The 14434-nt window shown below is 52.9% G+C and overlaps 1 protein-coding gene across 3 annotated transcripts; it reads left to right on the plus strand.

The window, feature by feature from the left end:
• Window positions 1-201: 201 nt before the first annotated feature.
• Window positions 202-4520, plus strand: SMIM12 (small integral membrane protein 12). Of its 3 annotated transcripts, none has more exons than XM_019957900.2 (2): window positions 202-330; window positions 3587-4520. In XM_019957900.2, the coding sequence occupies exon 2, from the start codon at window positions 3592-3594 to the stop codon at window positions 3868-3870; it is 279 nt and encodes a 92-aa protein (XP_019813459.1). In that variant the 5' UTR covers window positions 202-330; window positions 3587-3591; the 3' UTR covers window positions 3871-4520. The 3 variants fall into 3 exon arrangements, with proteins under 3 accessions (XP_019813459.1, XP_019813461.1, XP_019813460.1); XM_019957902.2 differs by lacking the exon at window positions 202-330 and adding an exon at window positions 414-601; XM_019957901.2 differs by lacking the exon at window positions 202-330 and adding an exon at window positions 2465-3505.
• Window positions 4521-14434: the final 9914 nt, after the last annotated feature.

Consider the following 14434-nt stretch of genomic DNA (forward strand, 5'->3'; position numbering starts at 1 on the left):
ATGGGGTCGCACAGAGTCGGACACGACTGAAGCAACTTAGCAGCAGTCAACATCAGTTGAATCCTTTCTCCAACCGAAAGCCCGTGGTGACGTCACTGAGAAACCTCCCGGCCGGAAGGCGACGCTCTACGCATCTCAGCTCAGCGCGGCCGGCTGCGGGCGCCTAGCTTCCCCAGTCCTTGCAGCCAATCCCTGCGCTCCGAGGGAGCCGGAGCCAGTGGGCGGGTCCCGGGGCTAGGCCCCGCGGGCCGCTGGGAGAGGCGGTGTCTGGGCTCCAGGAGCTCGGCTGGAGGGCGGGGTCCGGACGGTGGTGTGCGGACTTTCGCGCAGGTGAGCACGCGTCCCGGCAGGCGGTCCCTCTTCCGGAGCTGCTGCTGGGCCGCCCGTAGCTGTGGTGACGCCTCGTGGCCTTGACCTCTGAGTTAGGGGAGGGGTAATGCCTAGCTTTGGCTCTGGCCCTGACGAGGCCTGAGAAGAAGAGATGGCCCCTCTCTCATCCCCGGGCTCGGCGTGAGCGTCTGAGCGCCCTGCGAACACTTAGCGGTCAGGGCTTCTCGGTCTTAGGCACGTGGGTGAGGACGGACCCGACGAGGTCAGACAGGTGGGACAGGGGCCGGGCCCGGGCAACCCAGAGAAGGGCGAAGGGCAGACCCTTGGACCCTGACCTCCTTGCGCTCTCATCCCTGGACCGGTCTCAGTGAAGGTCAGGGTTGATTTTTCCACCCAGTCTGGTCTCCTTTGCCCTTGTTAACGGTTTTCAAATCTCCTGACTGCAGTTTCTCATCTCACTGGGCCTCCAGGACCCCCGGCACAAGGGCAGGTTTCCCCTGCTACCCGTTTGACCTTTTCTTGCTCAGACTTCCTCCGTGCGGGGCTGGAAATAGGCCTAGCGGTATTTGCCAGACACTTTGGCCTCTCGTTTTGACCTCTTAGGGATGACTTGTTAGAGTATCTAGAGTATCTAGAACATGCTGTGTTCCTGCCGCCTTTTAAGGGCGGGTGGTTGAATGACTGCAGTGGTTTTACACAAGCCAGTTGCTCATTCATTCAACAGACTTCCTCAGCATTTAATGCCGGACGGAGGGGGAAGGTTGGGAGATGGATAGGCCACACTGGGAACGCACAAACCTCTGCCTTGCCCTTTTGGACCGCAAAGTGTTTTGAGAAATGCGCACAAATGGGATAGGCCAGCCCAATGTGCGACACAGACAAAGTGGTTCTAAATGTTGACTAAATGAATAGATTAAGTTATTTGGGGATGATTAGAATGTGAACCACAGAGGGAGACCTTGGGCTGCATATGAGAGAGAAAAACATGGTGGACTCATGCTTCATATATTTTAAGACAAATTGGTGACCTGTGCTGAGAGTTGCTGTTGAGGGAAAGTGTTTACTCACAGAGGACTTGCTTACAAGATAGGAAAGAAAATGAAGACGTATTAGGTTTGAGATTCTTCAAGGGTGACTTATCATTTCACAAATCTCAGAGTGTATCACAAATCTCAGAGTTTTCAAAAAGAGAAGCTCTTCTAGGTAATGAAGTGCCAAGTTGATGGGGAAGAACTACAGGAAGCTCTCTTCAAGACCAGGATTTGGACAGAAGCCAGTCCATGGGGTCACAAAGAGGCGGACAGGACTGCGTGGAGCGAACTGTGTGCTCACACACACACCTATTTGCAGGGTGTTCTTTCCAGTTGAAGGAACATAGGTGTTGAAGATGGAGAGGCCTGGGTTCCAATTAGTGGCTTTGTCATTTCTGGTGATCTTGGGCCAGTTAAGGTTATGTTCCTGAGCCTTTGTGGCCTTCAACAACAATCTGGACTAGTAATGCCTTCCTCATAGAGGCGATCTTCCCCTGTGAAGGTCAGGTGACGACCGCTGTGTGAATTGTCTGGCATAGTGCCTGGTGCTAAGACAGGGACTCAGCGCAACCTCAGAGCTGCTCTGGCAGTTTTTCCCCCAGTGATGGTCCGTTACAATCTTGGGTCCACAAAATGCTGGGATTCCTCCAAAGAGAACTGGAACCAAGGAGAGAGGGAGAGAGTCATCTGAGCTTTGGTGAGGCAGACCAGAGACAGCCGAGCTGGGGAAACACCTACAGGGGTACAAAAGGAGTGATATTTCAGGTGAGACTTTTGGGCACGTGGCTTAATCCTCTGGTAATGCCATCTATCACAGAGTGGCCGTGTGTTTTAGAGAAGATGGAATATATAGAGCGCTCACCCCAAGCTCTGGCACTTGGTGCACAATAAATAAACATGATTATCACTATCATGATAATTGTGCGGCGTCCTCGATAATTGTTAATAATAATCATTTGAGACTGAACGGCCATTAGAGTGACCCACTCTGTGTGTTTTTACATTCTTCTGGTGTTGTCTTCATTTCTGGAAACTCTAGGGCCATGGCTTGTACAGTGTTGTGTTTTGTTTTATGGAAAAAAAAAGTGAAAGTGTTAGTCACTCAGTAGTGTCTGACTCTTTGTAACTCCATGGACTGTAGCCTGCTAGGGTCCTCTTGTCCATGGACTTCTTCATGCAAGAATACTGGAGTGGGTTGCCATTTCCTTCTCCAGGGGATCTTCCTGGCCCAGGGATCGAACCCACGTCTCCTGCATTGGCAGGCAGATTCTTTATCAACTGCTATTTATTTGGCTGTGTGCTGCCTCAGTTGTGGCAAGCAGAATCTCTAGTTGGTGGCATTTGAACTCTTAGTTGCCGCCTGTGGGATCTAGTTCCCTGACCAGGAAGCGTACCCAGGCCCCATCCACTGGGAGCGTGGAGTCTTAACCACTGGATCACCAGGGAAGTTCTGTACAGTGGCTTTTTCTTTTTTTAAAAAAACATAGAATTTTCATTTTCAAGTTCTAGTGTGTCCAGAGAATGTATAATGGGTTGGTGATATTTTTAAGAGATTATTATGTAAATATGAGGATATGGCTTTGGTTGAAGAGAGTGTATTTTGAAGGGGGTTTGGCCAGCAGATTTGTAGAGGTTCGTCTAGTCAGGAAAGTCAGGTTCAGAATAGGAAAAAACCGTTATCTCTTTACCTAAAATCCAGACTGGTTGGGTAATGGATTTGGCTGCCTAAACATGCTCCTCCTTCTTTACGTGGGTCAAAGGACAAGAGACTCACTGTGGGATTGTGTGCGGTGGGGAAGGGGTGGCTAGCTCTGCTGATGGAGAAACTGTATAGAGCAAAGGAAGGCTCTTACCGACTCTTGAAATGTTGGCAGACTGTGCAGGGAGGACCTGGGGTCACCGGCAGGCTTGAAGCTTTATTAGGTAAGGCTCAGAAGGTCTCTTGTGGGGAACACTGCTATACATGGTTGCATAACTGTCAAAGAGTGTAGTCCATAAAATAGACTCTCGCCCTCTTCCCTAACAGTGGGATCTTCTGACCTTGCCTAGATTGTTTCAGGGACCCCACTGTTGCATAAAGCGGGGTGCCCTCTTGCGTTGCTCTGCACGGGGTGGATGCTCAGTACGTCGTGCCAGGCCGCCTGGTAAGCGGAGCACCGCGGTGGGTTATCCGTGCCTGGTGGGGAGGGCGCTCCTCTCCCTAATGGCCTTGTGCTCTCCTGCAGATGCCATGTGGCCTGTGCTTTGGACCGTGGTGCGCACCTATGCTCCGTATGTCACCTTTCCCGTGGCCTTCGTGGTCGGGGCTGTGGGCTACCACCTGGAATGGTTCATCAGGGGGAAGGAGCCACAGCCTGTGGAGGAGGAGAAGAGCATCTCAGAGCGCCGGGAGGACCGCAAGCTGGATGAGCTGCTAGGCAAGGACCACACCCAGGTGGTGAGCCTTAAGGACAAGCTGGAATTTGCTCCTAAAGCCGTCCTGAACAGAAACCGCCCGGAGAAGAACTAATGGAGGACCCAGGGCCCTCTGGGGCCTTCCGCAGGCCATGGCTGGGCCTGCCACCATGTCGACGCAGCCCCAGAACCCACGTCTGATTTGCTTTATTGCTGCTTCTGGCCCCTCCCACCCCCCACAGCCACACACATACTGGCTGCTCTGCTGTGGCGAGGCAGACGTACTGGAAGCGGAGGGGCCAGTGAAGAGGAAGGCCTGGGAGGGTTCCGGCCTGAAGGTCCTGAAGGTTGGCCACGACTGCTGGGGCTTCTGCACTGCTGGGTGCACCACTGGGGGCAGAGTTACGAAACGAACACTGGCTGTCAGTCTCGGTGGGGAGGCAGTTTGGCCTCAAGTGGGAGTGGCTGGGATTGGGGCGGTGGGGTACCTCATGCCTAGTTCCGGTTTGCACTGGCAAGAGTTGACAGATCTACCTGGCTCTCTTAACTAGCTTGCCCTGTCCTTTGTGCTCATTCTCCCTGAAATCCTGTCCTGGCAGCTCAGGGAGGGGATTCCCCTGGGAAGGAACGCCGTTTTCTGTTCTTGGGAGCCCAGACTGTTCGCCTCGGGGCAGGTGAAGTAGCTTGAAAACAGTCACCATCTTTCACCCCCGCTCCCCATTACTGTGTAGTGCAAAACTTGATTAAAGTGGCGTCTGAGAACCATTTTGATCTATCTTCCAGGTGGTGTTTGGGGTCTCCTTAGGAGTTATGTAAGTGCAGACATCTCCAGGTAGGATAACATTGGCCTTTAACTAAGGACTTCAGGGCCCTGGAGCCTTGTTTTACTAGTGTGATTGCATTGGATCCTGGAGACGGTGAGTCCTAGAGGCACAGGTTCCCATGGGCCTTTTTATCGTGATAACAAGAGGCTTATAGACTTTCAAAGTCTAAATTAGAGTAGACTAGGGAGCTTGACAATTAACATCAAATTTTCCAACTTCATACTCATATGCACACATAAAAAGTAGAATATATACATAATATTTGGTAGGTGGTTTGAAAAATGGTTACCCACACTCCGAGGTCTCTAGTACAGATAAAAAGGTAACATTTTGATATTTTCACTAATTCTTGGCCTAGTTGATTTTAGTTACTTACCATTACTGAACATGTAATTTTATATTCTCTTTTTACATAGTATTTCATATCAGAATCACTTTTCCATCTTATCACATGGTCTTCATAATCCTAATTTTTTTCAGTTGCCCATCAAGTGGGACTATAGCTTAGTTTGTTTTTTAACTGTTTCCTGGACATTTGGGTTGTTTCTGATTGTTCACTCAGAAATACTGCCAAGAGTGTCTTATATGAGACTTTTCCTGCATTTTGGAATACAGGAAATGGGTGGGAACAGTAAATGGCATTCTGGATGAAGTGGAATGATTAATTTAAGGGTCTTAATGCATAATAACTGAACGTCTGTCCTGAAGTGCAGTTGGAGCTTATACTAAATGCTGCCACTAAGGACGTTGCCAGTGAGGTTGGAGAGGGTGAGAGCAGAGAGCAGACCTGTTGCCTCATGAAGTCAGTTGACCTTCACCCTGAGTGAGCAAAGGCAAGTAGTGTGTTTGATGAAGAATGAACTACCTTAAAAGGGGGAGGGCGTTTGCCCTGCTTCTTACCTCAGGATTGAGGCCTGATGGTGTTACCAGGTGGGTGAAGGTAGAACTGAACAGGCGAGCTTCTGGCTGTGGCGTGGGGGGACCGGGGGATACAAGGGATGCTCGCCAGAGAAGGAGGGGCAAGTCAAGTCAGTGGCTTCCCCCTCAGTGGCCGAAGCCTGGTGGGAATGTTGAGGTGAACTGCGGCTGTTTCTCAGGGAGTAAATTTGGTGGGGAACGTGGGGTAGCAGCATCTGCTACTGATGAGGTTTCTGGTTCTGAAAGGATGTGCTGGGATCAGTTTGGTTATGGGCTGGGGCTGACGCGGGCCTCATCAGCGCGCCAGTGCTGCCCCCCTGTGGCAGTCTCGAGTGCCACCAAGCCTGGGATCCCTTCACGGGAGCAGCACTCAGGCCCACAGGGGTCAGTGAGGTGTCTTAAATGACAGGCGCTGGAAAGCACGGGCCTGCCTGAAGGGGGCAGTGGCTGTGCAGCTTCTTCCAGTTTGTGCTTTTGGCCAGAGATAGCAGATTTTTATCTTTTTTTTTTTTCCCCTAAAAAGATACTAGAAATTCAGATTTTTGTGATTTTTTTTTTTTGGCATGGAAACTTCTGATTTTCAAATGTTGACAGTTTATTTTTTAAAACAATTCTAAGTATGCTCACATACCCATAGGGTTAATTTGACCTGGCGGCTGCCAGTTTGCCACCTGTCAAGCTGCCCCTCGCGTTCTAATGAAATCTGAGAGAGGACCTTTAAGGACAACTGTGGCAAACATGAGATCCCTCGAAACACTTCTGGGCATCTTGCACATACGTAGTTTAATATCAGCCTAAGCAAAACATCGGACGACAGAAACCATAACAGAAGTAACACCAAAAACATTTTCCCACGGATGAGGACATTTCTGGGTTTCCAGATGTTTTAGAATAACCCTGCCAGCCCTGCCGGCCCTCCTCCCAGTGCCTGGCAGAGGAAGCCCTGTCCTTGGAAATCCGAGTTGCTCCCTTCTTCTAGTCTCACTTTGTGCCCCCTTTAAGTAATTTCATTTCGGAGGGCTTGCTCTCACTGAATTTCTGCTGTAGCAAGTCTATCAATATTCCCAGCTGGCTGTTGTTTCCCACAGGCTGGCTGAGCTCTCCTGCTGCTGTGGGGCCCTGAGATAGCGCCTGCTTTCTTGCCTCTGCTCAGGTAATGTTAGGCAGCAGGGTGGTGTTTTTTTTTTTGATGTGGACCATTTTTAAAGTCATTTTTGGAATGTGTTACAATATTACTTCTGTTTTACTTGTTTTTTTGCCCATGAGGCATGTGGGATCTTAGCACCTGACCAGGGATCGAACCCACTCCTCCTACGTTGGAAGGGGAAGTCTTAACCACTAGACTACTAGGGAAGTCCCAAGCAGCAGGCTTTCCGTGGATTTGGCAAAGGTCGGCCAGACTTGCTGGGACCAACCAGGGCACAGCCTGGTTTTCTCCCACACTTTCTGATTCCCTGAAACATACTGGTAGCAGATGTCCCTGGGGTTTGCCTCCCCACCCCGGTAATAGTGGTGGCTTTGTTGCTATTTAGTCACTGGTTATGTCTGACTCTGCGGCTCCGTGAATTGTATCCTGCCAGGCTCCTTTGTCCGTGGGATTTTTCAGGCAAGGATGTTGGGAGTGGGTAGCCATTTCCTTCTTCAGGTGGTCTTCCCAACCCAGGGCTCGAACCTGCGCTTCCTGCAGTGGCAGGCGGCTTTACTGCTGGGCCACCAGGGGAGCCCAGTGCTGGCCTTGGAGCAGCATTGCCCTGTCTGAGCATGTCAGGGCTCACTGCTCTGCCCTCAGGGGCCTGGTGTCTGGTGCTTTTCCACTCCCTCTCTTGCCTTTCCTGTGCCTGTTGCTGTGTTAGTGCAAGTCAGCTGGGCAGCTGCCAGGACAAGCCAGCCGGGGGCCCTCTGACCCCTGTCAGCTTGCCAGGGCCCAGGCTGATGAGGCTGTCAGCTGAGCGAAGCACCGTGAGATTAGACTCCCCAGAGTCACTTGGGAACCGGGCAGTGAAAACGAAGAGGCTTGCTCGTGTCTTATCTTACTTTTCCTTTTCCCCTCTGGCACGGGTCTCTGGGCACTTGTAGAATGGTGAACCAGGGCTGTGTGGCACAGTGAAAATAAAGTGGATCCTGAGTTCGGCAGATGTGTGATACTGCCTCAACTGCTAACTGAGTGATGTAGCCTTTCTCAACTTCAGGTGTCAGTTTTCTGGTAAACAGGAATAAGAATACCTATTTTTGCTGGGTTATTGCAAAGCTAAGATATCATATGTAAAGTTCTTAGCAGAGCCCATGGCAGTAGGTAGGTGCTCAGTAAATGTTGGCTGCTTTAGTTTTTTCGCAAGAAAAAGAGTTCCGTGTATCCTTGTGGTCCTGGTGAGCTGTGATCAGGAGGAGAGAGCAAGCAACTGTGGCTGGGAGAGTGATCCTGCGACCCACCCTCATAGGTCTGCTGGTCCAGAGCTTCTTGGGGAGTGTTTCACAGGAGGGACTGCCTTATCCCAGAACCAGGCTGCCTAGGGAAGTGCAGGCTTCGACCTGTGTTGCCAAGTAGTAGTCATATGGGTGCTGTCTCAAGGTCAGAGACGAGCAGTGGGGAGCAAGGTGTGGGGGAGCACCCGAGAGTGTTGCCCTCAGGATGGCTGGAACAGGGAGCCTTGGACCTGGAGGCACGAGAGCGGTGCGACCTCCACCTCGGCTGGCCTTGGAAGGATGGGGATACCGCTGTCCTCCCTGTTGTGTAAAAAGAGTGAGAAGCCAGCTTAGAGCTTCAGAAACACGCAAGTGCTGTTGTATCCCGGTAAAGTCCCCCTTTTATCGAATTGGGACGGCAGCCAGTCTGATAATGGAATAGACAGACATAAATGCTCCTCTGTGCTTTTCCTGAACAGTCTCTCCAAAGTCTGCTAAGGAGAAGTCACGGGGAATCAGCTTTAAGAGTAAAGAGGCGTTATTAATAATTAGTATGTGTCGTTTTGCTTCCTGTCCCATGGGTACCTTGATGTACTTCAGTCAGTTCAGTCGCTCCGTTGTATTCGACTCTTTGCGACCCCATGGACCGCAGCACACCAGGCCTCCCTGTCCCTCACCAACTCCCGGAGTTCACTCAAGCTCATGTCCATTGAGTCGGTGATGCCATCCAGCTATCTCATCGTCTGTATGTACGTAAAAGCTGTTTATTCCTTTTGAGTTAAGTTTGTTAACTTTAGTTATCTGTTTATCAAATCCTTCTTAGTGCAGATATAAGCCTTGGCTTTGTTTTTTGTTTAAAAATTCCAAATGGGTCCTCCACATATTTTTGATATTTTTAAACATGTTTACTGGAGTCCCAGAAAGGGCAGTTCTTTTCTCTGGAAGAGTCAAGTCCTTCGTGTCCTTAGGCCTGTATCCACTGCCCCTGTTCCACTTCCAGCCCCGGCTCCACTGTCCATTTCTGTCTGGTTCCGGGCCTGAGCTGCTTAGCGCAGCGGGAGGATTGTATGTGACCATGTGGCCTGGCCGTCCCCTTGTATGGTTTCAGAGGCAACCTCAAGGTGACTTCTTTTATTTTTTTATATAAACCAGCCTCCTCAGCCCATCCCTGCATCCCTCTTGACCCTTGCTGCTTGCTTTCTGCCTCCACCACTACAGTGCTGAAGCCAGTTTGGCTAAAAGCCTTTGTGATTGCAAGTCTGGTGTCCCTTCCTAGCCATACTGACGCTTTGCAGTGTCCGGCACGCGTCGTGGAATTCTGTCTCAATACCACCACCTCCGTTTCCTTTCCCGGCTGTCTCTTCTGCCATTGCCGCCTCCTGTGCTCCTAAGTATGAGTGTTCCTCCAGCTTCATCCATGTTTGTTTTCTTGTCGGACAGCTTCAGCCTCACCTGTGCCTTCAGCCACCTGCTGATCTACCTTGAAGACTCCCAGATGTCTGTCTCGAGTTGTGAGTTTCACCCCCCAGGCTCCAGATCATTCTCCGAAACAGCTCACTATGTATCTCTGTGTCTTGATTTTTGTGATGGTTCAAGGTGTTGACGTGGGTTTGCAGCTTAACTGTGTAATCTAGTCGTGTGACCAGGGAAGTCACTTCAGCTTTCCTAAGCAGCCTCGGTACAGTGGGGATGAAGATGGAGTGTTTGTGAAACACCAGCGCAGTGTTCAGCGTAGATTCTGTCTCCTTTCTCCTGTTGCTCAGCTGGGTTCTGACCCTCCCGCCCCATCCCGTCCCCACCCACCTGGCGGGTGGGGAAGAAGAGAAACATGGCAGTTTCTCTCCTTCTTCTGTTTTCTCCATCTCGCTTCCCTGCCCTCATCACCTCTGGCCTAAACGTTTGGTCTCTTCCTGAAAATTCTTCCCATTCCTACCAGCATTTTCTCTCTCAAACACATCTCTGATGAGGTCACTCCTCAAAGACCTCCATGGCTTCTCTCACCTGAGCCCCATGTGCGCCACGCACGTCCTTTCGCCGTCTTGCCCCCGCCTCCCTCGCACCATCCCCAGGACAGTCTGGCTTGTGCCACCTCCTGACTGTGCTGTGCCCATCTGGATCCTGAGGCCTCTGTCTGCGCTGCGCAGCGGGCCTCCTGGGCTGCCTGGTGAATTCTGATCTACTCCAGGACGGCCCAGGAGTTTGAGCAGAGACTGCCTCTCCGGCCTGGGGTCCGCTCTCCTCCCGCGGCATTTACAAAGGGCATTGGGTTGGTTGTGTGTCTGTTCCCCTAGACTGTGAGTTCCTTGAGGGCAGGGACGAAGCCTTGCACAGAGCCATTTCCAATAAATGTTGAATGACTTCAGAGGCCCCTGAGTGTGATTCTGGGACGGAGCACGTCCTGGGGCTGGGTGTGGAGACGAGCCTCTTGGGAAGACGGAGCGAGGGTCCCAGATGTCTGTCTCTAGTTGTGAATTCCCCCCATCCCCAGCCACTGCCCCTGGCCCCCCAGGTGTGTGCTCTGTGCTGCCTGGCAGTCTTGAGCTCATGGCAGCCGTGTTTCCTATGGCTTTGCCGTGCTGAGGCTGGTAATGTGCTAAAACGGGTGAACGCACTGGCTGAATTTTCCCGGGGGAAGTGGGGCTTGGACAGAGGGCGGGCTTTCCCCACTGGGTAGGACCTGGACCAGCCTAGCCCATGATGAATTTGACCTTGATGACTCTGTAGAGGGGAACAATGTCCTCAGGAAAGCATTCAGGAAACCCTTCGTGTAGTGGTGATCAGAGTCGTGCAGCAGCTCAGCAGGGTGGATGGGAGCCCTCCAAGGCGCCCGCGGGGCCCTGGGTCAGAGCCTGGGGAACTGTAATGCCTTTACCAGCTGGAGCTCGCTCTCAGCCTCTGTGGACCCCTGGGTTGACTCCGAGCAACACAGATGCTGGGAAGGCGTGGGAACGCCCGTGAGCCTGAGGGTACCACTGCTTCTGGAGCGTCTGTGCGTGTGCTCTCTCTCTCTTCCCCTTCATGCCTCCCCTCTGGCTGTGGCCTGGAAGGGAAGGGTGGGTTCATAGGTGAGTTGGAAGCCTTGGAAACAAGAGAAGGAACAGGCTTTGGTGTCCTCAATTTTTTTTTTCCTTAATTAATCATTTTACTTTATTTTTTGGCCACACTGCGCACCATGGGGAATCTTAGGTTTCTCTCTCTTTCTTTTTTTTTCTTTTACTATGTGGCACGGCTTGCAGGATCTTAGTTCCCTGACCAGGGATCGAACCCGCACCACAGGAGTGAGAGAGCCAAGTCCTAACCACTGGACCTCCAGGGAACTCCCGGGGTGTCCTCATTTTATCAAGGAGCTGGCCTGGGACGTCTGGTGTTTATCTGAAGCCCTCCTTGTTTGCCCCTCCTCCCCAAGGAGCGCAAATAGAGAGGAGAGGAGTCCCGGTTCTGCTTCTGGTCACTCGGGGGATCAGGCCCAGAACGGGAAGCAGCTCACCCGAGATAACACTGGGAATTCTTGGCAAGGCCGGGCTTGCGGCCACCCCACCACCCCTCCCCTTCCCGGTTTGCTTCTCGTCATCACAGCAAACTGGGGTCCACTGGTCTGCCCACTGGTTGACCTGACCAAGGGAAACACCCTTGAGAGTGTGCTGGCACCGGGCGCAGAGCTGGCACTGCCGTGGCCCCTCTGCTGCCGGCTGGCCTGACTTATCTCTGCAGCCTGCTTCTCCTGCCTTTCCCTGTTTGGTTTTCCCGGCATACAGACCAAAGATAAACCTTTGGGGCAGCTCTGCCCCTTTGATGCTCTCCAAGCTGTTTTCCTCATGTGTGGGAGGGTAGGAGGTCACAGTCTTTCCCACAGATGGAGGTCTCTGTGTTTCTTGTTTGGTCAGTTGACAACAAGGTGGGTTGTTCCGCTGCTGTTGTCCCTAAACCCCTGTCCTTGGCTGGCCCCTGCCTCACCGTCCTGCGCCAGGACCTCGATGGGCTCGGATCCCAGCCCGCCCCCTTTGCCCTCTGAGAAACTCGGCTCTGCAGTTAGACTGCTTGGGTTCACAGCCCAGCACTTCCACGGACAGCTGCGTGGCCTTTCCCAAGCTGCTTCTCAGTGGTTCATCTCACGTGTCAGGCGGGACTAACATATTACTTACCTCAGGGTTACCGTGAGGATGGAGAGAAAACCCCCGCAAGGCATTTGGCACAAGAGACTTACACGTGTAGTTAGCACTTAGGAAAGGTTGGTTATTTTGATCAGTGGTAGTTAAAAAGCGTGTGTTTATTTGGCTGTGCTGGGTCTTGGTTGTGGCACTTGGGATCTGGTTCCCCGGCCAGGGATCTAACCCAGGCCCCCTGCACTGAGAGCATGGGGTCTTAGCCACTGGACCCCCAGGGAAGCCCCTGATTGGTGGTAATTTTCCATCCGGTGCCTCTACCCACACTTCAAGACTCAGGTCTCTGGCCTGACTGGAGAGGGAAACCGAGGCCTCCGGCAGTGCCGTGGCAGAGGGCTGGGAATGATGAGGGGCCCCAGTCCTCAGCCCTGGGGCCCCTTGGCTCTGCCACCTGATGCTGCCCTCCTGCTGTTTGCCTCCCCCGCCCGCATCCCTCAGTACTCCTTCTGTCTTCCATCCCCAGCTCTGGGGAGTCCCTGATGCCCACACAGCCCTGCCTTGGTTGGCTCACAGATAGGCCTGCAGGCAGATGGGGTTTCCGAGGGGCAGAAGGGCTAGGGCTCAGCTGAAGGGGCCCTGCCTGGGTTGCCATGGCTCTCAGAGCACCAGCCCATTGTGAGGCTCGGCTGGGAGTAGAGAGAACCCCCAGACCCTTCTTCACAATCCCCTGACGAGGCAGGGGAAGTGTCTTAGCTTGCTAGAGCTGCTGCAACAGAATACCACAGACAGGGTGGCTTAAACAACAAAAATGTGTTCTCCCACAGTCTGGAGACTTAAAGTCCAAGATCAAGGTGCCGGCCAGCAGGGTGGGTTTCCTCTGGGGCCTCTCTCCTTGGCTTCAGAGGCCGTGCTCTTGATGTCTCCTCAAAAGGTTGTTCCTCTTGGCCCCTGAGCCTCTGGCATCTGTGTCTAGATCTCCTCTTTTTCTAAAGACCCCGATCAGATCGGATTAGGGCCCACGAATGGCCTCATTGTCACTTAATCACTTTGTGAAAGGCCTTGTCCCTGGATGCAGTCACAAGCTCAGGGGAAGCGGTCAGGCCTTCCATGTATGAATTTGGGGGGACACAATTCAACCCATACCAGAAGGGCAGACAGAGTAGCGACTCAGAAGAGGGGAAATCTCCGCTGGGGAGAGTGGCTGTGGCCAGAGCCTTGGACACAGGTCCCTGCCTCCTGAGGTGGGAGCCCACGGATCCCTGGCCTGGTCCTCAGGTGAGGCTGGGGCTGGCTTCTCCGCTCCCTCACGGAACCCTCTGAGCCAATGATCCCTGTGATCTCTTGGGTGAAGGAGCAGTCAGCGGTCTGGACCACAGGCACGGGTCCTATCCTTCCCCTTCTTATCGGAGTCTGGACATCCTTCTGCCTTTAGGCAGCTATTAGAGGCCAGCCGTAACCCCTGAATCTCCCCGCGGGGGCACTTTGAAGGGAACGGCTCCAGCCGTCTTGGTTTTAGCTGAACTCTGCAACTGTGGACCTTCCATGCTGGGAGGGTAGACACAGCACTGAGAATCCAAGCATCCCTCCTGTTCATTTTTTCCCGGAAGATATCCCTACCCGATTGGTTTGGTTCAGGCTGATATTCTGGTGAAGACTTTCCCTTTGAGCTGTGTCCTCTGGTAAAAAGCTGAGCGTGGGGGGAAAGTGGCTCAGAGGTTTACCAGGATTCTGAATTGGTCACAGATGACAAATCCAGGAGCCCACATCCTTGTCACTGTTAGGCCACCCCACTCGGTGCTCTAGAGATCACTGCAAGGGCCTCCCCTGGTGCCTTGGCCCTCCTCAGCCCTGGGTACCTCCCTCGGGTCAGCAGCCCTGGGTCTCACGTGGCTTCGGGTTCCCGGAGGGTCCAGGAGCCAGCGTTGGAGGCAGGCATGATATGATGGTGCTTTCGGCCAGGCTGCCAGCGACCTCCTGCCCTGCCGGCTCCTTGAGTCCTGGGATGGCAGAGGTTTCCTGCTTCTTGGCAAAGGGCTGGATGTGAGGAACCACCCTCGTCGACCTTATTAGTCTGGGGAACCTGAGGCAGAGAAAGCCCAGAAAAGCTGAGAAGGAAAAGCTGCTTGCTCCCTGAGCTCGAATGAGAGTGGGGCTGGGTGCTCCATGATATCTCATTTAATCCCTTCCAGGTAAGGACACTGAGACTCAGAGGCTAAGTCACAGGTGGAGAAGGCGGTGGGAGGTATGCCCTGGGCTGGTGGCTTTGGGTTCTTCTGTACCCCCAGGAAAGCTGGCTGTTGCTCCCTTCACCCTGTGACGGTGGAGGGTGGAGGGTGGGAAAGTTGGCGAGGGCTTCCTCCCCTCCTTCCTTCCATCTCCAGAGACCTCTTTGTTCTGCCCGATTCCTGGACTCACGGAACCTGGGGCTCCT

The sequence above is a fragment of the Bos indicus genome, chromosome 3 (assembly GCF_029378745.1).
Source record: "Bos indicus isolate NIAB-ARS_2022 breed Sahiwal x Tharparkar chromosome 3, NIAB-ARS_B.indTharparkar_mat_pri_1.0, whole genome shotgun sequence".
NCBI lineage: Eukaryota > Metazoa > Chordata > Mammalia > Artiodactyla > Bovidae > Bos > Bos indicus.

What these genes read in the sequence shown, in the direction of transcription:
- SMIM12 (XM_019957900.2), top strand. Translation starts at nt 3,592, where the DNA reads ATGTGGCCTGTGCTTTGGACCGTGGTGCGCACCTATGCTCCGTATGTC.